This window comes from Pongo pygmaeus, chromosome 6, assembly GCF_028885625.2.
Source record: "Pongo pygmaeus isolate AG05252 chromosome 6, NHGRI_mPonPyg2-v2.0_pri, whole genome shotgun sequence".
Lineage (NCBI taxonomy): Eukaryota > Metazoa > Chordata > Mammalia > Primates > Hominidae > Pongo > Pongo pygmaeus.
The window spans coordinates 105846240-105869350 of NC_072379.2; the positions used below are offsets into that span (position 1 = coordinate 105846240).

The following is a 23111-nucleotide window of genomic DNA, read 5'->3' on the forward strand; positions in this document are numbered from 1 at the left end:
TTAACTCAAGATGGATTAAAAACTTAAACGTAAGACCTAAAACCATAAAAACCCTAGAAGAAAACCTAGGCAATACCATTCAGGACATAGGCATAGGCAAAGACTTCATGACTAAAACACCAAAAGCAATGGCAACAAAAGCCAAAATTGACAAATGGGATCTAATTAAACTAAAGAGCTTCTGCATAGCAAAAGAAACTATCATCAGAGTGCACAGGCAACCTACAGAATGGGAGAAAAGTTTTGCAATCTATCCATCTGACAAAGGGATAATATCCAGAACCTACAAAAAATTTAAACAAATTTACAAGAGAAAAACAAACAACCCCATCAAAAAGTGGGTAAAGGATCTGAACAGACACTTCTCAAAAGAAGACATACATGTGGCCAACAAACATATGAAAAAAAGCTAATCATCACTGGTCATTAGAGAAATGCAAATCAAAACCACATTGAGATACCATCTCATGCCAGTCAGAATGGCGATCATTAAAAAGTCAGGAAACAACAGATTCTGTCATTTCTTAATCTTGTGGACTGGAAGCTTAAATTTTTCATCTTTGAAAAGAATCTCCTACTCATTGATTTAGTTTTCATACCAAATCTCAAGTCAACATTTCCATTTATAGGCAGAGTAGTTATCCAATTCAAAAATGTGTTTCAAGTCTTTCTTCCACTGAAGACTTACAATTTGGCTATTTTTCTCTAAATGTTTTCAGTCAAATTATTCTAAAAGAATAGGAATATTTGTAAAGATTAAAGAACAAAACAGGTATAATTTTAACACATAGAGGGGTAGAAGAGTGTTATTAAATGCCAAGAAACAAACATTAACAGCAAGTTGTTACTTAAGACATTAGTCAATAATATATTTTTAAAAATAAGGCATAATGATGCTTTTTATAATCTTATTTAATGCTTAAGCTTCCCTTATACACTAACATGAAAGTTGAAAAATAAAACTATTTTTAATAAAAAAAGATATAATCCAATTAAAAACCAAAAAATGTCAATGATTTTCTGTTAGCCTTCAACACTGCAGGTACATTAGATAGGCTTAAGTAATTTACAGCCACTGACAATTTGATCAACAGTATCAACTCAGTCAAATGTTTGCAGATATTTTGATTTCGTCTAAGCCTTTTGCCATTACTATGTTAACTGAAGTACATATTACCATTACCACTGTCCCTCCCTACTCTCAATGCAAGGTATTTTCTATATACATGCTGGATCTTTCTTACGGTGTTATCTTCAGATCTTAGCATTGTCAGTAATTACACTATACTCTACTAGATATAATACTGAATTTTATTTATAGCAATAACCATGTTTTTGAAACAGTGAACATTATAATAAAGATTTAAACAAAGATTGAGAGAAAAATTAGTAATCTAAATTCATAGTCATTTCCTACAAAGAGCTTCCATATCTCTGTATGGTTAGTTTTCAATAAAGTTCTTAAAAAGATGCTTCTAAGATGATTTTGTCAAGACTACAAGATCAATTGAATGAAAATAGTACCATATTTGCAAACAAAATCTGGCCATTCATGGTAACAAAAAGAAGGGAGCCTCATAACATGACTGTTACCTCCAAGGATCATTTTATGAAATCCTTCAGTATGTCACTAACTTACCCTAAAAATTATCACAGAACAAACTGAAACAACTTGGATATAGGTAAAAGTAGATTATTTTGTTTATTATGGTATTTCAATTGGGAATGATTAGAGAGGATAAACTGAAAATGCAGTTAGCTAACATTCTAAAGACAGTGGAGACAATCAGATTTTGACACACTGTCTAAAATTAGTATATCAATAACGGTAAAAAAATATATTGAAGTCTCATTTTGTTTGGATTTCAATTAGCATACATATATACTAGTGAAATATGTGTGCTTAACTTTAAAACATTAATGTATAGAATTAAGATTATGATTCAGTTATGTACTTATTATTTTAAATGCATGCATATAGTTATTTCAAATAGAATAATTTTAGGGTTAAATTCCCAAGTTCTAGGGTTGGAATCTTTAAAAAGTAAATAAACATTTTTCTACTAAAATTTTACGTACTTTACTTCCTCCAACAGTTTTCTAACAGTTCAAGTCAATTTCACACTAGGTGACCATGCATGAATGATATATAGAGTTAGTGGTCACACAAAAGGGAAAATTTGATTGATCATACATAATTATAATTTATGTAAATTATTAAAATATTTAAATATTTAAAAATATATAATTAGCCCATTAATTGGCACATGCATTAAAAAAAGAAACCTTATAAAACTTGCCTGTCTTCTGAAAGTATATTGACAATGTGTAGGAAGGCCATTTTTTTGTTAACAGAAATTTTTTTTCTGGTTTAAATTCAGCAGGAAGTTACAAACTTTCACTACAGTAAAAATGGAAGTAAGTGAATAGTCAATTCAATATTTATGATTAGTCAAGTATTATATAGTTAGTAATTTTAAATAAAATCATTAAAGTTTACAGATAAAGGAAACCACTTACAAGCTGCTCTGATTTTACACTGTATAACTGGATGGTCTTTGCCACGTTTTTTGACACAGCTAATGTGAGGTTTGTATCAACAGCAGCAACATTTAGTTCACTGGAGAAAATAAAAACAGTTTTTAAATATTAGCAACATCATTCATCAACAAAGTAAAGAGCAAGATAAAAACTCAAACCCAATAAGCAATGTGGTTATTCTTTTTATAGATTTCACTGCTTCCAAGAACTGGTTGCATTGTTTCGTTTTACCCCCTAAATTCAGCATTCGGAAAAAGTACCTGGAGATAGCTTCCTTAATGACCAGTTTCTCATTAATAAAAGCATGTCATATGTGGGTTCAGTCTGCGATTAAAGGAATAAATTGTGTACAGATTTTTAAAGTAGCACTTTTGCTAATACTGATAAAGTGCAATTAGAGGCATTGCATATCACAGACATCTGCAAGGAAATGACAGCTCTTGAATGGAAATGATGACCTTGAAGGGACATAGGCTAAAAATATAAATTACACATGATATATAAAGATACTCAGCTTCTGTAGAAATTATGCCAATTCATGCTAGTTTCAATAGAGTAGCTTTTTAAATAATATAAAAGCACAACAGGACTATAATTACAAATTTTTAAAATTCGGATTCTTTTTTTTTTAATTTTTTTTATAGCCCAGAGGTCCTTTATTTTTTTTTTAACACCTATTATGCCATGAATTCATAGGGAATAGGTTCCAGCAGCTCAGGCTCCTTCCCATTGGTTCTCACAAAGTGTGCTTCTCTGGGTGGAGCAGGCTGGCGCTTTAGTTGAACCCAGGTGCCTTTCTCTTTGGCTTCTTTCTTTTTCTGATCATTTTCCTTCACACGTTTCAGGAAGCTATCTCGGCTCTTAGAGTGCTTAATGTGCTCAATACGCACATTAATTCTCTTGGCAAGAATCCTGCCCTTAACTTGTTTGTTTATAACAATGCCAACAGCATGCTGGGTAACATTGTAGACTCTTCCAGTTTTGCCATGGTAACACTTGTGGGGCATTCCTTTTTGAACAGTACCCATTCCCTTGATGTCTACAATATCACCTTTCTTACAGATTCACATATATGTGGCCAAAGGAACAACTCCATGTTTTCTAAAAGGCCTAGAGAACATATTATCGGGTGCCTCTCCTCTTTCCCTTTGTGTTCGTCATTTTGGCGAATTACTGGAAGATGGCGGTTCCAGCCGAAAGACTCGGATTCTTAAAGTATATTTTTGTCATGCTTCAACTTTAACACTGGATTAACTGGGGCATTTGATCTGACTGCCAAAAAAAAAAAAAAAAAAAGTATTTTACAAAGACCATGGAAAGAACACTAGAAATTAAAAATAATATAGAAACCCATATACAGATGGAAAGCAAGAAAAGTAATTATCGTCCCTGAAGTAGTAGAGTAAATCTTACCAGATTCTCTTTTTAAAGAAATTGAAAGAGTTTGAAACAATACTAGTGCATACTATGTGTAACAAAAATGCACGTTCATATAGTATTGAGACATAATTTTGTTAATGTTCACTTTTAAATTGTATTAAACACTAGCATAAGCATGATTCTTCCAGCTGTAGATTATATTTGATTATAGCATTGTCAAGTTGCATAGAGGAATGGGAGAGATTCCTCTTTAACATTTACATAAACAGGTCAAAGAGATCAAGTTACTAAGACCTATAGTCAGAAGGAAAGTCAAGGCAATTGTGGAGAGATTTAGGACCAAGATGCTGGGCAATCTAGACAATTTGTAGGTACATTTGCAGCAAAAGATATGCTTATGTATATTATTATACATGTGGCTTTTTATTTTTTGAGACAGGGTTTCGCTCTGTCAGCCAGGCTGGAGTGCAGTGGCATGATCTCGGCTCACTGCAGCCTTCGCCTCCCGGATTCAAGCAATTCTGATGCCTCAGCCTCCCGAGTAGCTGGGGTTACAAGCGTGCACCAACAGGCCCAACTAATTTTTGTATTTTTAGTAGAGATGGGGTTTCACCAGGATGGTCTGGAACTCCTGATCTCAGGTGATCCACCCACCTCCGCCTCCCAAAGTGCTGGGATTACAGGCGTGAGCCACCAGGCCGGGCCACCTGTGGCTTTTTAGTCTCACTCTTCCATGCCTGAGAATCACCATCTTCAAATCTTTAAAAGAATTTAGACCTCAGTCTCATACTATTTTTTATTCCTTAAAACGTCCATCTCAAATGCACAGATCTACTATCATGACAACTTGTTAGTCATGACAGAAACTGAAATAATTTCAACTGCAAATTGGTCTGGATAACATTTAAATAAGTGTCTAAAGCCAACAGTATATAATTACATCGTCTGCAGGCATTCAGGTGGCACCTCTGCTAGGATACCTTCCCTTTTTAGTCTTAAAAGCTGTCACATTCACTTAAAAAGCTTAAAATAGCGAATACAAGCTAATCAAAGTTATATTCCTATTTCTGCCATGAAGCACTTTCTGGAGTTTAGGATAAAAAAAAGTTAACCTGTATGTTTTAGCTTCTCAATTTATAAAATCATTTATTATATTTGATTTCTTGTGTAATGTAAGAAATTTACTATGATATAAACAGCTAGGTTTACTTTGCATCCTTGGCAAGATATAGAATAATTATAATAGACTGTTTTTAGACTATATTTAAGGTATTTAAATTATTTTATTAATTGGAATCTCAAGTACTTACTATGTGTGCACTCATTTACTGTAAAGTTCTTAATTGTGGGCCTAATTACTTGAATAATTTGAAAATAAATTAAAAAGGTACTGCTATCACATATCACTAACAAATATGGCAGTCACCTTATGGCATGCCACTATATAAAAAATACATACCTTGCTATAGTTTTAATAATACCATCAAGTTCTTCAGAGGAAGGAGGATTACGACCACCCGGGGGAAAAACCAAGTTGATAGGATCGAAGAGTCGAGATAAGGATTTTGATAGATAAGCAGCCTCATAGGGTTGTAGTGAGTCTTTCAAAGCCTTTTCTGGACTGTGGAAACAAAATTTTTTAAAAACTAACTTAAATTGCACAGAGCTAAATGCTATTGTATCAGGCTGTAAATACCTTTTTAAAAAATGTACCTCCCATAAAAATGTAACTCTATATTAAGAAAAAGAAAATAATTTGTTTTACAATGTACATATTTACCAATATATTTCATAATTAAACATTCAGGACCATAGTAACCTTTTTTTTTTTTTTTTTTTTTTTTGGAGACGCAATCTCACTCTGTTGCCCCGGCTATAGTGCAGTGGTGCAATCTTGGCTCACTGCAACCTCTACCTCCTGGGTTCAAGCGATTCTCCTGCCTCAGCCTCCTAAGTATCTGGGATTACAGCTGCCCGCCACCATGCCCAGCTAATTGTTGTATTTTTAGTAGAGACCATGTTGGCCAGGATGGTCTCAAACTCCTGACTCCAGTGATCCACCCGCTTTGGCCTCCCAAATTGCTGGGATTACAGGTGTGAGCAACCGTGCCCAGCCTACATCAACATTTTCATTTCTATGTAAGTCCCCACTATAAATGCACAATAATATGCACCAATACCTACTGTATTATCTGTTTCCTTAAACTAAAAGAATAACAGTAAAATCCTATTAATGCTAATGGGGACTATGCCTTTACTTGCAAATCCTACCTAGAGTTATCAAAGCATATGGAAGAGAGACCAGCCTGCAGAGACCTGCTCCATTAGCTTGGCCCTTTCCATCCACAGCTGCCTCCCCAATAAAGCTCACTGTCTGAGAGGGAAGTGTACAGACTTAGGTTTTTACATTTTCCATTTTTGTGTTATTAACAAGAGTGAGACAAAATAAAAAGTATTTATGAAAGTCCTAAAATCACGTAAATACTCCCAAGTGGAGTTCTATGCTACTTTGTTTTATAATATTCTTCACAACATCAAACTTAACCTGAGAAACATTTCTTTCCTGCTTGCACTTCCCATATCTTTAATAATTCATGCTGATTTTCATTTAGCAGTCAAACTATTTGATCTTACACTTTTCTTTCGACAATTACTATCAAATGTCTATAACCATTATTTTCATGTTTCCTTACTCCTATAATTAATTGTCTTCTCACATCATCCCTGTTTACAATCCTTCTACCAGCTTTTGCATTGTCTTTTTTATAAACAACAAATTTTCCTTCATCTAAAAAGTTAACCTTTAAAACATCTAACCTGCTCCTTCATGTATATGAAACTTGGCTTTCTCTTTTTCTCACCTTTCTGGTCCACTGATATGACCTAGAGATCAGAATGCTCTTGGCTCCAACATCATAATTCCATAGTTATCTTTTAATGTTTTCTCATTCAGTAAGTATTTCACTCAACACATATTTACTGAGAATACCATGCACCAGACACTTTGTAAAGTGCTGGGAAGATAGAGATTAAGAGTGCTTTACAGTCTTGTGAAGAAATTGGCAGGTAAAATGCTAATTATAATAATTTCTGAAATAGATGAAGATACCAAGACCATGATGGGAGCATGAAAGAACTTAGTATCTAAATGTGTCTGAAGCAATCCTCTGTTGAAGTCCGAGCCATCTATTTAAATGTCACTATTTTTACTCATGACATCTACTGACCTCAGAAGCCTCTTCCCACTTCTGCAGAAATTTTGGCACTGAATTATAAGAACTAACACTTTCCCGTTCTCCAAATCTACCGTTAAAGATCCTTGGTAACTACAATGTCAAACATCTTTTCTAAAATATGTCCTATACTAAAAGTCTACATTTATAATAACCTTTTTTGGCTTTACTAGGGGGCTTCCAAATTTGAGTCATCACTTTGAACTGCTCCACCTCTAAGATCTTCAAGCTTAAAGGAAACTTTCTACATGCCCCACCTTCTATCTCTATTTTTCTTCCACAAATATTAAGTCACTACAATATTTGCCAAGTATTTCCCAGGTGCAGAAATATAGTAGAGAACTTGCTTTAAAAAAAAAAAATTCCTGGCCGGACCTGGTGGCATGGTGGCATGTGCCTGTAATCCCAGCTACTCAGGAGACTGAGACAGGAGAACTGCTTGAACCCAGGAGGAAAGGGTGCAGTGAGCCAAGATCATGCCACTGCACTCCAGCCTGGGCGACACAGCAAGACTGTCAAGAAAAAAAAAAAATCCCTGTCTTCTTAAAGCTTACACAGTAACAGGAGAGATACACACAAAAATAAAAATTTAAAATAAGTTAAATATGGAATATGATAATGATAAGTGCTAAGAGAAAAATAAAGCAAGGAAGATAGAGAATAATGTTTAAGTCTTTTTTCCTTTTTCATCCAATTTTAGATAGGATGAGGCAAAGGAAGGCTTACTGAGGGGTCCTGAAGGAAAAGAGGGAGCTAATTGTGTAGATTTTCAGGGAAATTGCTTTCTATGAGGAAAGAACAGCAAGTACAAAGGCCCTGAGGAGAGACCATACCTGGCTGTGTTGGCCAGAGGTGCAGATCAAGTAACAGGAGGCTAGCACAAGATAATATCACAGAAAACAGATGGACGTCATGTTGGGCTTTGCATATCTATAAGGGTGGTATATTTTACTCTAAAGAACTTGTTCTTTGACCTTACTGTAATTTATGCTACATGACCCCTTCCTGCTTCCAGCCTCCATCAGCCCACCATGTCTATAGTCATCCTTTTTCCACAGCCATCATTTCAAGGTGCTCTCATTAGCACCCTGATTTTTCCAATTCACCTTCCTTTCAAAGTTCTAAGAAAATGTTATTGAGATGTTCTCTGTATCTGCTGCTAAGCTGGCCAAGTACTTCAGAGAAAAAACGATTTCTACTGGACATTTATACAAACCTCTTTAAAATCAAGAGACCTGAAGGTCAAAGTAATAACCTAAAATTCTACTTGTGCAACTCTTCAATCTTTATAGATGACTTTTGTCTTGGTTTCACCCTAAGAGCAAAACCACTGACCGTGACCTTTCTCAACTTGGCACTTCTCTCGTTTTTTCCTCTTACAACTTCATCTATTCTCTGTGACTTTCTTATTATTTCAATGAAAGAGGTAACGTCACTCCTTTTTTTTAAATAAAAAATTCCCAGAATAATTTAATCTATCTCTTCTTATCCCATTCTCTTCTTACACAGATCTGATCGCTATATATTACCTGTATCACAGCATCATTCTGTACTCCATAAATATGTATAAATATTATGTGTCAGTTAAAAAAAAAAGGAAAAAGATATGTCAGCATAAAAAATATATAAAGACATATCTCTAAGTAAAAAGGTTTTATTGGGGAATAACATACAAGAAGCAGGATTGCTATCTTGGACCTACAGACAGAACAGGGTGGCCTCTGGTATGTTTGGAAAACAAAAGAAAGGCTGGAGTTTATTGGAGGAAGAGGAGGTTATGCAAGTTGTTTTCAAAGACAGTTTACTGGCACTGGCAGCATCTTATATAAGAGCTGGTGAGTTCTGATTGGTGAGTGTCAGTAAATTGCAAGGTAGGACTTGCAATTTTAGTGTTATGGTTAGGCCCTTGCAGTTTGGATTGGGCTTGTGAGATAGTGTGTCAGGCAAATGTTATTGTTTAAGTGGCTAGCTGTCCCTGTGTGACTTGTGTAGTAAGCTGCAGTTGAGAAAAATTTCTTGTGATAGTTCTTGTTATCAGGCAAATCAAGTGTGACAGCTTTCCCTTCATGACCCTCCCCCAGCTCTATTTTGCCAGGCTTTGACACAAGTGACTCCATGTCGAATCTGACAACCTTCATATATATAATTTACATAGCATACCACCACTTGAATTCAATCACTGAAAGTATACAATTTGATGAATTTTGTATATTCAGAGATCTGTGCTATCATCATCATAGTCAATTTTAGAACATTTTATCACCTCAAAAAGAAATCTTGTATCTTTAACTACAACACTCCACCTTCCTTACTCCATCCCCAGTCCCAATCAATCACTAACCTACTTTGTGTTTCTATAAATTTTGCTACTCTGGATTTGCATATGAATGGGATAATATACTGTGTGTATCTGTGTATGTGTGTGTTTCACTGTCTTCTTTCAGTTAGTATAATGTTTTCAAGGTTCATCCATGTTGCAGCACATACAGTACTTCATTTCTTTTTATGGCTAATACTGTATATATTTTAATTGTAATATTTCATTGTATGAATATAGCACATTTTGTTTACCCATTTGTCTGTTGACAGACATTTGGTTGTTTCCATCTTTTGGCTATCAGGAATAATGCTGCTACAAACACGTGCATACAAATGTCTATGTGAACATATGTTTTTATTTCCCTTGGGTATACATCTGGAGTGAAACTGCTGGGTCATATGGTAACTATGTTTAATAGTTTGAAGAGGACGCACATAGTGGCTCATGCCTGTAATCCCAACACTTTGGGAGGCTGAGGCAGGAGGATCCCTTGAGCCCAGGAGTTCAAGACCAGCCTGTGCAACAAAGTAAAACCTCGCCGCTACAAAAAATAAAATAATTAGCCAGGCACGGTGGTGCACGCCTGTAATCCCAGCTACTCAAAGGCTGAGGCAGAGGACTGCTTGAGCCTGAGAGTTAGAGGGTGCAGTGAGCTGTGATTGCACCACTGCACTCTAGCCTGAGCTACAGAACAAGACCCAGTTTCAAGAAAAAAAAAAAAAAAAGTTTGAAGAACCGCCAAACCCTTTTCCAAGGCCCTGTACCACTTTAGATTTCCACCAGCAACATATGAGGATAGTAATTTCTCAACACCCTTGCCAACACTTGCTACTATTTGTCTTTTTGTTTATCGACATCCTAGGTGGCGTGATATAGTAGCTCATTGTGGTACTGATTTGTATTTTCCTGATCATCTTTTTCATGTCCTTATTGGTCATCTATGTTTTCTGGAGATGTCTGCTCAGATCCCTTGTCCACTTTTTAATTGGGTAATTTGTCTTTTTATTGTTGAATTGAAAGAGTTCTTTATATATTCTGAAACAAGTCAATTGCCAGATCTATGAGTCAGAAATATTTTCACCCATTCCTAATGGTAATCCTTTGAAGCAGCAAAGTTTCTAATTTTCAGAAAGTCCAAAATATCATTTAAATATAATTTTGTCTTTTGTTGATTGTGATTTTGGTGTCATGGCTAAGAATTATTTACCAAATCCTAATGCATAAAGATTTGCCCCTATGTTTTCTAACAGATACATATATATATAAAATTTAAAAATTTATCTATATTTTTAATTTTTACACTGATTGATTGATTGAGATGGGGTTTCCCTATCTTGTCCAGGCTGGACTCAAACTCCTAGACTCAAGTGATTTTCTCACCTCAGCTTCCCAAAGTGCTGGGAACTACAGGCATGAGACACGAGACACGAGACACTGTGCCCAGCCTTGTTTTATATTTTTAATCTAATATTTAAATCTTTGATCCATTTTGAGTTAATTTTTGTATATGATGTGAAGGACACCACTTCATTATTTTGCATGTCACTATCAGCTGTCCCAGCACCATTTGTCTAAAAGATAATTCTTTCTCAATTGAAAGAATAGTCTTTACACTTTTTGAAGACAACTCACCATAGATTTATGGGTTTCTTTCTGTACTCTCAGTTTTATGTCTATCCTTGTGCCAGGCAGTACTATACCATCGGGATTAAAATTGCTTTGTAGTGACTTGTGAGCCTTCCAACATTCTTCTTCTTCTTCAATATTGTTTTAACTATTCTGGGTCCCTTGAAATTCCTTATGAATTTTAGAATCGCTTGTTACTTTCTACAAAGAACTCAGCTGAGATTCTGATAGTGATAGCTACTGTACTGATCTGTACTGTACTGTACTGATCTGTACTGTACTGATATAAATAATCGATATATACCAATTTGGGGGGCATTACCATCTTAACAAGGTCAAGTCTTGCAATTCATGAAGATGAGATGCTTTTCTACTTATTTAGATATTTCTTTGAACAATATTTTACAGTTTTATGAGTATAAATTTGCACTCCTTTTGTTAAAGTTATTCCTAAATATTTTATCTTTGTAGTGTTGTTATACATATTACATCTGTTAATGTTAATAAACCCAACAATGAATTGTTATAATTATTATTTTACTATTTGTCATCATTTCCTAGCAAATTTCAGCTTTGTTCCTACCTACCTCCTGTGCCAAACTTGATATGCCAAAGATAAAAGTTAAGCTTGGAAATTGAGTTATGCAAAAAAACTGCCTTTCCTTTGTTCCCAAACAGCTACAAGATGGAAGGCCACATCTCTCTCCAGGTGGCCTCCCTCACCCTGATCCTGTAAATTAACAGCTTATCTTCACATATAGGTACAATGACAATATTATAAATAATTCTACTGCCCACTATGAGACAAATGCAGGTTTGCTGAACATGAAACAAATGCATAACTGACTGTTCCTGTACCCTCTTCTTTCACATGTAACATGTGGATTCAGTAAGTGCTAATCAAAGCCTCACAAGAATGTGAACACTTATCTCACTACCTACCCTCCCCACTTTTTTTCTTTTCCCCTTCCCTTCCTGCCTACTCTTTCCCCTTTAAGTCTTGAAGTCCTCAAAACCCTCTGTGGAAAAAATCCAGGTCTCAGATCCTTCAGTGACTAGAGTCTCTTCTTCCCAGGCACATCTTAACCTGTGCAAAATAAACCTCTAAATTAATAGAGACCTGTCTCAGACACTTTTTGTTTTATACAGTCGATACATATTATTTTATATAATTGCTTTTTAGGTCAGTTAAGAGAAGAAGAAAATGTGTGTTTATATTGTCTTTTATAATTTCATAATTACCTTTACTTTGTGGGGATTCGAATTATCTGGGGTCACTTGCTTTCAGCCTGAAGAACTTTCTTTAGTATTTCTTGTAAGCTGGAATGTTAGCAACAAATTCTCTTTTTTAAATCAAGGAAAATATTTTGCCTTCATTTTTGAAAGGACAGCTTTACTGGACATGGGATTCTTGGCTCATTTTTTTTCCTTTGAGCAATCTGAGCTCACTACCTTTTGGCATCCTTTGTTTCTGCTGAGAAGTCAGCTGTTAATGTTATTGGGACTCCCTTGTAAGTGAAGTGTAGTTGTATTTGGGAAGGGGGCATGGGGAGTGGGTAAAGACAGGGTCTCACTATGTTGCCCAGGCTAGTCTTGAACTCCTGGCCTCAAGCGATCCTCCTGCCTTGGCCTCCTAAAGTGCTATGATTACAGGCATGAGCCACTGCACACCCAGCCATTTGTATAGTTTTTCCCTTGCTGCTTTCAGGGTTTTGTCCTTGACTTTTGACATTTTTACTACGATGTATCTGTTTGCAGGTCTTTTTGCATGAATCTTACTTGGAGTTTGTTGAGCTTCCTGGAGGGATAGGCTATTGTATTTCAATAAATTAGGAAGGTTTCATTCACTATTTCTTCAAGTTTTTTTCTCCATTACGTCTCTCTTCTCCTTGTGGTATTCCTATAACATAGATGTTGGTATTCTTAATGGTATCCCACATTTATTTGAGGCTCTGTTTATTTTCTTCATTCTTTTCTTTCTGTTTTTTGACTTGTGTAATCTCTATCACCCTAGCTTCCAGTTGGTGAATTCTTTTCTCTGCCAGGTCAAAGCTATTCACAGAACTAAAGGAAGGCATGAGCCACCACAACCAGCCAAAACTGGGCATTTTAGATACATTGTTGCAACTCTGGGTACTGGTTCCCCCAGCTCTAAGGCTTGTTATTGTTGTTTGCTTTTTATCTGTTTAGTGATTGGCTGGGTTATTTTAATGAAGTCTATCTCTCTCCCACAGTCTTAAATCTCTGATGTTCCTCAGCTAGACACAGCTTTGGGTATGCTAATAGTCACCTTGAGATGGCAGTGCTAATGGCAGGATTATCTTCCTCATTTTTTTTCTGACCACACCCAGATACTAAACTCCATTAACTGACTGCTCTACATTTTCAACAATGCCTTGAGGCACAAACTCCTCTACAAAGGAATCTACAAAGGAGCTAATTGTAGCTCCTTTGATAGAACCTTTCTGAGGTCATGTTTGATATTTGTTCTGATTCCAGGAGGGGCTCCTCCCAGCTGTCTTATTCTCCGGATCGCTCCTTGGAGCTAGCTTACCTTCATCTATCTTCACTAGAACTACAAGTCTCCTCCCATTGCCTTTCACCACACTGCCAGGGTTTTTTTGAGAATACCCTTAGGTTTAAACTTCTCCAGGTTCAGTTGCAAATGAAGTCACTTACTTGGGGAAGAGAATAGGGGCTGTTTTTCTCTTTCTTTTTTCCTTTTCCTTTCCCCTTTCCTCCTCTCCTTTCTTTGCCTTTTTCTATTTCCTTCTTTTAGAAAGTGTGTTGCTCTGTCACCTAAGCTGGAGTATAGTAGTATGATCCCCGCTTACTGCTGCCTTGACTTCCCAGGCCCAAGTGATCCTCCCACCTCAGCCTCCCAAGTAGCTGGGACTACAGGTGTGGACTACCAAGCCCAGTTAACTTTTTTATTTTTTGTAGAGACGGGGTCTGTTTTGCTCAGGCTGGTCTCAAACTCCTGGGCTCAAGCCATCTGCCTGCCTTGGTCTCCCAAACTGCTGACCGACCACCATGTCTGACCCAGGACCTGTTTTATTGCCTGCCTCTACTCAAGTAAAAATCTTTATGCCAGGGCTCTGGACCTGAGGGTGGAGAAAATGGCAAGCTTCTTTCTGACTGACACCTTGTAGAAGGCCAGGTCTCATTAATGTAGGCCTCCATAACAACTTTCAGAACTGACTGAGTGGTTAAGCTAAATATTAAAAGCTGAAAGAGCCCATGTCCTTATACAAAGGTTGAGATATAACAAAAGCCTACCAAGAGTTTTGCTTAGGCCTTTCCTGGGCCTTAAAGCATGACAAGATAACGAAGGAATTCTTAACAGGACCCGTTTAGGATTTAAAAAGTTTTATTGAGGATCTGAAGAAATTCTCCAGGCCTCCAAAAACAAGTTTATAGGTAGTCTAAAGAACTCCCTAAACCTCCATGATTTAGTAGGAGAGAAGATAAGAGTAATCACCCCAGCACCTGGGGCCCATTTAGATTAAGTAATTTACTGAGGCTCCAGAAGAAGGTCTTCAAGACTCAGAACTTAGTTATAGATTAAAAGAAGTTAATCACTTATGTCTTTAGATAAATGCACACTTACATGTAGACATATAGCTTAGAAGGTATATAAGCTCTGGAAAACTTTGTAATTTTGAGTTGGTGTGGCAATATTTTCTGGGCCTTATCCCTGCAACTGGTTACAGAAATAAAAAACTCTCCTCCTCTCCAGTTCTGCATCTCGTTATGGGCCACAAGAAACAGCAGCCCAACCCTCAGTTTGGTCTGGGAACAAACTCATCCTAGGAAGCGAGCACTTGGTGGAAGGCAATTGCATGAGGTCCTTTCAGTTTATATTTCCTGGCAAAGAATCACTATTTCAAAAGCCCAGGCAAAGGTAATTAGGGCCCCAGTACTTTGAGCCTGCCATGCTCAAGGACCCATTCATTGTGTGGGAATTGGGCACAATCTGGGAGCTCTCTACTCCTGACCTCGCTTACCTGAAATTTAGCCTCAGCAGCTTTCTGCTCAGGTCATTATGAGAAATGTTGAGGCCCTGCTCTTCCCAGGAAAAGAGCCTTCCAGCTGGGAGCTAGGAGAGAGGGAACCCTGTGTTCTTGGCTACTGCAATCTAGAGAACAATCTCCACTTCACTAAACTGAGGCAGGTAAGACGGGAACAATCTTGACTCAAATACCACAGGCTCCAGTTTTTCTGACCAAATTTTCCTAGATTTTCTTGAATAGATGCTTCTTCATTTTGCTGTTTGCTCTTAGGACCATTTCTGGACTTCAACTTAAATGAACTCATTCTTTGGGGCTCCACACTGCTTTGAGTTGTCCTCCTATGTGACCATTTTTTCTGTCTTTGTCTCCTTTGTAGGCTGCCACTCCACTGTCTAATCTATAAATGCTGGTACCTTTCTTGGGCCAAGGCTCTCTTTTCTCTCTCTTTATACATCTTCCCTATGTAATCTCTTCCAATTCCACGATTTAAAAAAATGTACATGATGATGGCAGGGTGCGGTGGCTCAGGCCTGTAACCCCACACTTTGGGAGGCTGAGGCGGACAGATCATCTGAGGTCAGGAGTTCGAGACTAGCCTGGCCAAAATGGCGAAACTCCGTCTCTACTAAAAATACAAAAATTATCTGGGCATGGTGGTGTGTGCCCGTAATCCCAGCTGCTTGGGAGGCTGAGGTGGGAGAATCGCTTGAACCCAGGAGGCAAAGGTTGCCGTGAACAGATATCACACCACTGCACTCCAGCCTGGGTGACAGAGCAAAGACTCCATCTAAAAAAAATTTTAAAAAGTGCATGATGACTTCCAAATACACATTTCTAGCCCTGACTCATATTTAATTACCTTTTCAACAACTCTATTTGCATTTTCAATTCACCAGTTTCAAAAGAAAAATATTAATTAAATACAATGCTTTGAAAAAACTTGTCCTATCTTAACCAGTCAGTCTTCCACTAACTAGTCGTATCCTTGATTCCCCTGTCCTCTCAAATCCATGGCTTGCCCTCTATATATCCTGCTTCAAAAATATATCTTGAATCAATCTGACCAATTTACCACCTCATCTGCTCATCCTCGTTCAAGTCATTATCATCTCTTATCTGGATAAACAAAATAGCTTCCATCTTCCACTTCTCCAACTCTGTGTTGGCCCCCCCCTAAGTTGTCTACATAGCAGTCAGAGTGCTAATTTTAAAATGTTTATCAGTTCACATCATTCCTCTAAATCAATGGTTTCTCACTTTATTAGGATAAACTCCCAGCCCTTTACCATTGCCTATAAAGCTCTACCTGATCTCACATTTCCTTTCCTCTCTCATCCAATCTTAAACACTTCCCTTCTTCGTTCACTATGTTCCAGCTGCACTGGCTTCTTTCTGTTCTTCAAACCTTCTCATCTTAATTTTCTTTCTTTCTTTCTTTCTTTCTTTTTTTTTTTGAGATGGAGTCTTGCTCTGTTGCTCGGGCTGGAGTGCAGTGGCGTGATCTCAGCTCACTGCAATCTCTACCTCCTGGGTTCATGCAGTTTCCCTGCCTCAGCCTTCTGAGTAGCTGGGATTATGGGCATGTGCCACCATGCCTGGCTAATTTTTGTGTGTGTGTGTTTATATATATATATATTTTTTTTTTTGTAGAGGCAGGATTTCACTATGTCGGCCAGGCTAGTCTCGAACTCCTGACCTCAAGTGATCCACCCTCCTCAGCCTCCTAAAGTGCTTGGATTATAGGCGTGAGCCACCGCACTGCACCCAGTCTTAATTTTCCTAAGGTCTCTAAATTTGTTCTTCTGCCTGCAAAAACCTTACTCTAAATTTCTCATGGTTGATTCTTCCACACTATTTAGATCTCAGGTCAAATGTTACCTCCTCATAGAAGCTTTCTCTGACATCCTATATAGTAAGCAACTCTACAGCATTGTTTTATTGTGTAGCAACTCTACACAATATTGTGTAAAAGTGTTCCTATTTCTCCACATCCTCTCCAGCACCTGTTGTTTCCTGACTTTTTAATGATTGCCATTCTAACTGCTGTGAGATGGTATCTCATTGTGGTTTTGATTTGCATTTCTCTGATGGCCAGTGATGGTGAGCATTTTTTCATGTGTTTTTTGGCTGCATAAATGTCTTCTTTTGAGATGTGTCTGTTCATGTCCTTTGCCCACTTTTTGATGGGGTTGTTTGTTTTTTTCTTGTAAATTTGTTGGAGTTCATTGTAGATTCTGGATATTAGCCCTTTGTCAGATGAGTAGGTTGCAAAAATTTTCTCCCATTTTGTAGGTTGCCTGTTCACTCTGATGGTAGTTTCCTTTGCTGTGCAGAAGATCTTTAGTTTAATTAGATTCCATTTGTCAATTTTGGCTTTTGTTGCCATTGCTTTTGGTGTTTTAGACATGAAGTCCTTGCCCTCTATGTCTTGAATGGTAATGCCTAGGTTTTCTTCTAGGGTTTTTATGGTTTTAGGTCTAACGTTTAAGTCTTTAATCCATCTTGAATTGATTTTTGTATAAGGTGTAAGGAAGGGATCCAGTTTCAGCTTTCTACATAATGGCTAGCCAGTTTTCCCAGCACCATTTATTAAATAGGGAATCCTTTCCCCATTGCTTGTTTTTCTCAGGTTTGTCAAAGATCAGATAGTTGTAGATATGTGGCATTACTTCTGAGGGCTCTGTTCTGTTCCATTGATCTATATCTCTGTTTTGGTACCAGTACCATGCTGTTTTGGTTACTGTAGCCTTGTAGTATAGTTTGAAGTCAGGTAGTGTGATGCTTCCAGCTTTGTTCTTTTGGCTTAGGATTGACTTGGCGATGCGGGCTCTTTTTTGGTTCCATATGAACTTTAAAGTAGTTTTTTCCAATTCTGTGAAGAAAGTCATTGGTAACTTGATGGGGATGGCATTGAATCTGTAAATTACCTTGGGAAGGATGGCCATTTTCACGATATTGATTCTTCCTACCCATGAGCATGGAATGTTCTTCCATTTGTTTGTATCCTCTTTTATTTCCTTGAGCAGTGGTTTGTAGTTCTCCTTGAAGAGGTCCTTCACATCCCTTGTAAGTTGGATTCCTAGGTATTTTATTCTCTTTGAAGCAATTGTGAATGGGAGTTCACTCATGATTTGGCTCTCTGTTTGTCTGTTATTGCTGTATAAGAATGCTTGTGATTTTTGTACGTTGATTTTGTATCCTGAGACTTTGCTGAAGTTGCTTATCAGCTTAAGGAGATTTTGGGCTGAGACAATGGGGTTTTCTAGATATACAATCATGTCATCTGCAAACAGGGACAATTTGACTTCCTCTTTTCCTAATTAAATACCCTTGATTTCCTTCTCCTGCCTAATTGCTCTGGCCAGAACTTCCAACACTATGTTGAATAGAAGTGGTGAGAGAGGGCATCCCTGTCTTGTGCCAGTTTTCAAAGGGAATGCTTCCAGTTTTTGCCCATTCAGTATGATATTGGCTGTGGGTTTGTCATAGATAGCTCTTATTATTTTGAGATACGTCCCATCAATACCTAATTTATTGAGAGTTTTTAGCATGAAGGGTTGTTGAATTTTGTCAAAGGCCTTTTCTGCATCTATTGAGATAATCATGTGGGTTTTGTCTTTGGTTCTGTTTATATGCTGGATTACATTTATTGATTTGCATATATTGAACCAGCCTTGCATCCCAGGGATGAAGCCCACTTGATCATGGTAGATAAGCTTTTTGAGGTGCTGCTGGATTCTGTTTGCCAGTATTTTATTGAGGATTTTTGCATCAATGTTCATCAAGAATATTGGCCTAAAATTCTCTTTTTTTGTTGTGTCTCTGCCAGGCTTTGGTATCAGGATGATGCTGGCCTCATAAAATGAGTTAGGGAGGATTCCCTGTTTTTCTATTGATTGGAATAGTTTCAGAAGGAATGGTACCAGTTCCTCCTTGTACCTCTGGTAGAATTCGGCTGTGAATCCATCTGGTCCTGGACTCTTTTTGGTTGGTAAGCTATTGATTATTGCCACAATTTCAGCTCCTGTTATTGGTCTATTCAGAGATTCAACTTCTTCCTGGTTTAGTCTTGGGAGGCTGTATGTGTCAAGGAATTTATCCATTTCTTCTAGATTTTCTAGTTTATTTGCGTAGAGGTGATTGTAATATTCTCTGATGGTAGTTTGTATTTCTGTGGGATCGGTGGTGATATCCCCTTTATCATTTTTTATTGCATCTATTTGATTCTTCTCTCTTTTTTTCTTTATTAATCTTGCTAGCGGTCTATCAATTTTGTTGATCCTTTCAAAAAACCAGCACTTGGATTCATTTATTTTTTGAAGGGTTTTTTGTGTCTCTATTTCCTTCAGTTCTGCTCTGATTTTAGTTATTTCTTGCCTTCTGCTAGCTTTTGAATGTGTTTGCTCTTGCTTTTCTAGTTCTTTTAATTGTGATGTTAGGGTGTCAATTTTGGATCTTTCCTGCTTTCTCTTGTGGGCATTTAGTGCTATAAATTTCCCTCTACACACTGCTTTGAATGCATCCCAGAGATTCTGGTATGTTGTGTCTTGGTTCTCGTTGGTTTCAAAGAACATCTTTATTTCTGCCTTCATTTCGTTATGTACCCAGTAGTCATTCAGGAGCAGGTTGTTCAGTTTCCACATAGTTGAGCGGTTTTGAGTGAGATTCTTAATCCTGAGTTCTAGCTTGATTGCACTGTGATCTGAGAGATAGTTTGTTATAATTTCTGTTCTTTTACATTTATTGAGGAGAGCTTTACTTCCAAGTACGTGGTCAATTTTGGAATAGGTGTGGCGTGGTGCTGAAAAAAATGTATATTCTGTTGATTTGGGGTAGAGAGTTCTGTAGATGTCTGTTAGGTCCGCTTGGTGCAGAGCTGAGTTCAATTCCTGGGTATCCTTGTTGACTTTCTGTCTCGTTGATCTGTCTAATGTTGACAGTGGGGTGTTAAAGTCTCCCATTATTAATGTGTGGGAGTCTAAGTCTCTTTGTAGGTCACTCAGGACTTGCTTTATGAATCTGGGTGCTCCTGTATTGGGTGCATATATATTTAGGATAGTTAGCTCTTCTTGTTGAATTAATCCCTTTACCATTATGTAATGGCCTTCTTTGTCTCATTTGATCTTTGTTGGTTTAAAGTCTGTTTTATCAGAGACTAGGATTGCAACCCCTGCCTTTTTTTGTTTTCCATTTGCTTGGTAGATCTTCCTCCATCCTTTTATTTTGAGCCTATGTGTGTCTCTGCACGTGAGATGGGTTTCCTGAATACAGCACACTGATGGGTCTTGGGTCTTTATCCAATTTGCCAGTCTGTGTCTTTTAATTGGAGCATTTAGTCCATTTACATTTAAAGTTAATACTGTTATGTGTGAATTTGATCCTGTCATTATGATGTAAGCTGGTTATTTAGCTCGTTAGTTGATGCAGACTCTTCCTAGTCTCGATGGTCTTTACATTTTGGTATGATTTTGCAGTGGCTGGTACCGGTTGTGCCTTTCCATGTTTAGCGCTTCCTTCAGGAGCTCTTTTAGGGCAGGCCTGGTGGTGACAAAAATCTCTCAGCATTTGCTTGTCTGTAAAGGATTTTATTTCTCCTTCACTTATGAAGCTTAGTTTGGCTGGATATGAAATTCTGGGTTGAAAATGCTTTTCTTTAAGAATGTTGAATATTGGCCCCCACTCTCTTCTGGCTTGTAGGGTTTCTGCCGAGAGATCTGCTGTTAGTCTGATGGGCTTCCCTTTGATGGTAACCCGACCTTTCTCTCTGGCTGCCCTTAACATTTTTTCCTTCATTTCAACTTTGGTGAATCTGACAATTATGTGTCTTGGAGTTGCTCTTCTCGAGGGGTATCTTTGTGGCGTTCTCTGTATTTCCTGAATCTGAATGTTGGCCTGCCTTGCTAGATTGGGGAAGTTCTCCTGGATAATATCCTGCAGAGTGTTTTCCAACTTGTTTCCATTCTCCCCGTCACTTTCAGGTACACCAATCAGACGTAGATTTGGTCTTTTCACATAGTCCCACATTTCTTGGAGGCTTTGCTCGTTTCTTTTTATTCTTTTTTCTCTAAACTTCCCTTCTCGCTTCATTTCATCTTCCAGGGCTGATACCCTTTCTTCCATTTGATCGCATCAGCTCCTGAGGCTTCTGCATTCTTCACGTAGTTCTCGAGCCTTGGTTTTCAGCTCCATCAGCTCCTTTAAGCACTTCTCTGTATTGGTTATTCTAGTTATACATTCTTCTAAATTTTTTTCAAAGTTTTCAACTTCTTTGCCTTTGGTTTGAATATCCTCCCGTAGCTCGGAGTAATTTGATCGTCTGAAGCCTTCTTCTCTCAGCTCGTCAAAGTCATTCTCCGTCCAGCTTTGTTCCGCTGCTGGTGAGGAACTGCGTTCCTTTGGAGGAGGAGAGGTACTCTGCTTTTTAGAGTTTCCAGTTTTTCTGCTCTGTTTTTTCCCCATCTTTGTGGTTTTATCTACTTTTGGTCTTTGATGATGGTGATGTACAGATGGGTTTTTGGTGTGGATGTCCTTTCTGTTAGTTTTCCTTCTAACAGACAGAACCCTCAGCTGCAGGTCTGTTGGAGTACCTGGCAGGCCGTGTGAGGTGTCAGTCTGCCCCTGCTGGGGAGTGCCTCCCAGTTAGGCTGCTCGGGGGTCAGGGGTCAGGGACCCACTTGAGGAGGCAGTCTGTCCGTTCTCAGATCTCCAGCTGCGGGCTGGGAGAACCACTGCTCTCCTCAAAGCTGTCAGACAGGGACATTTAAGTCTGCAGAGGTTACTGCTGTCTTTTTGTTTGTCTATGCCCTGCCCCCAGAGGTGGAGCCTACAGAGGCAGGCAGGCCTCCTTGAGCTGTGGTGGGCTCCACCCAGTTCAAGCTTCCTGGCTGCTTTGTTTACCTAAGCGAGCCTGGGCAATGGCGGGCGCCCCTCCCCCAGCCTCGCTGCTGACTTGCTGTTTGATCTTAGACTGCTGTGCTAGCAAATCAGGGAGACTCCGTGGGTGTAGGACCCTCTGAGCCAGGTGCGGGCTATACTCTCCTGGGGCACCGTTTCCTAAGCCCGTCTGGTGGGAGTGGCCCGATTTTCCAGGTGCCGTCTGTCACCCCTGGAAAGGGAACTCCCTGACCCCTTGCGCTTCCCGAGTGAGGCAATGCCTCGCCCCTGCTTCGGCTGGCGCACAGTGCGCTCACCCACTGACCTGTGCCCACTGTCTGGCACTCCCTAGTGAGATGAACACGGTACCTCAGATGGAAATGCAGAAATCACCCGTCTTCTGCGTCGCTCATGCTGGGAGCTGTAGACCGGAGCTGTTCCTATTCGGCCATCTTGGCTCCTCCCCTCTAATTTGTTTTACCTCCATTGAATTTACTGTTTTATTTTATTTTTTGAGACTGAGTCTTGCTTTGTCACCCAGACTGGAGGGCAGTGGCACGATCTCGGCTCATTGCAACATCCGTCTCCCAGGTTCAAGCCATTCTCTTGCCTCAGCCTCCCAAGTAGCTGGGATTACAGGCATGCACCACCACGCCTAGCTAATTTTTTGTATTTTTAGTAGAGATGGTGTTTCACTATTTTGGCCAGACTGGTCTCGAACTCCTGACCTCAGGTGATCTGCCCACATTGGCCTTCCAAAGTTCACGGCCTTTCTTCTTTCCTTTCCTTCCCTCCCCTTCCCCTTCCTTCCCTTCCTTCCTTCCTCACACAGTGACCTACCTTCCTTCCTTCCTTCCTTTCTTCTTTCCCTCCCTCCCTCCCCTCTCTCTCCCTTTTCTTTTCTTTCTCTTTCTTTCTTTTTCTTTCTTTCACACAAGGAACATATATTCATTTTACATAAATGCAGAAAATACAAAATTAGGATTCCACCTCCTGGAAATAACTGTTACTGTTTGCTTTGTATATTTCTAGACATTTTTTAGTGCATGCACATAGATTTAAAAATAAAACTAAGGCAGAAATAGAATACTATATTTGCTATTTTATATATACTTTCAAAAAATA

At 38.4% G+C, this 23111-nt stretch overlaps 1 protein-coding gene across 1 annotated transcript in view; it reads right to left on the minus strand.

Annotated features, from left to right (window-relative positions):
• Positions 1–23111, minus strand: part of COG5 (component of oligomeric golgi complex 5) — a 377356-nt gene that overhangs the window by 76284 nt on the left and 277961 nt on the right. Inside the window, exons 13-14 of the mRNA XM_054494192.2 lie at positions 5381–5542; positions 2521–2620 (exon numbers count right to left, since the gene is read on the minus strand). Of these exons, the coding sequence (XP_054350167.1) occupies positions 2521–2620; positions 5381–5542 (262 nt within the window). The remainder of the gene's footprint in view (positions 1–2520; positions 2621–5380; positions 5543–23111) is intronic.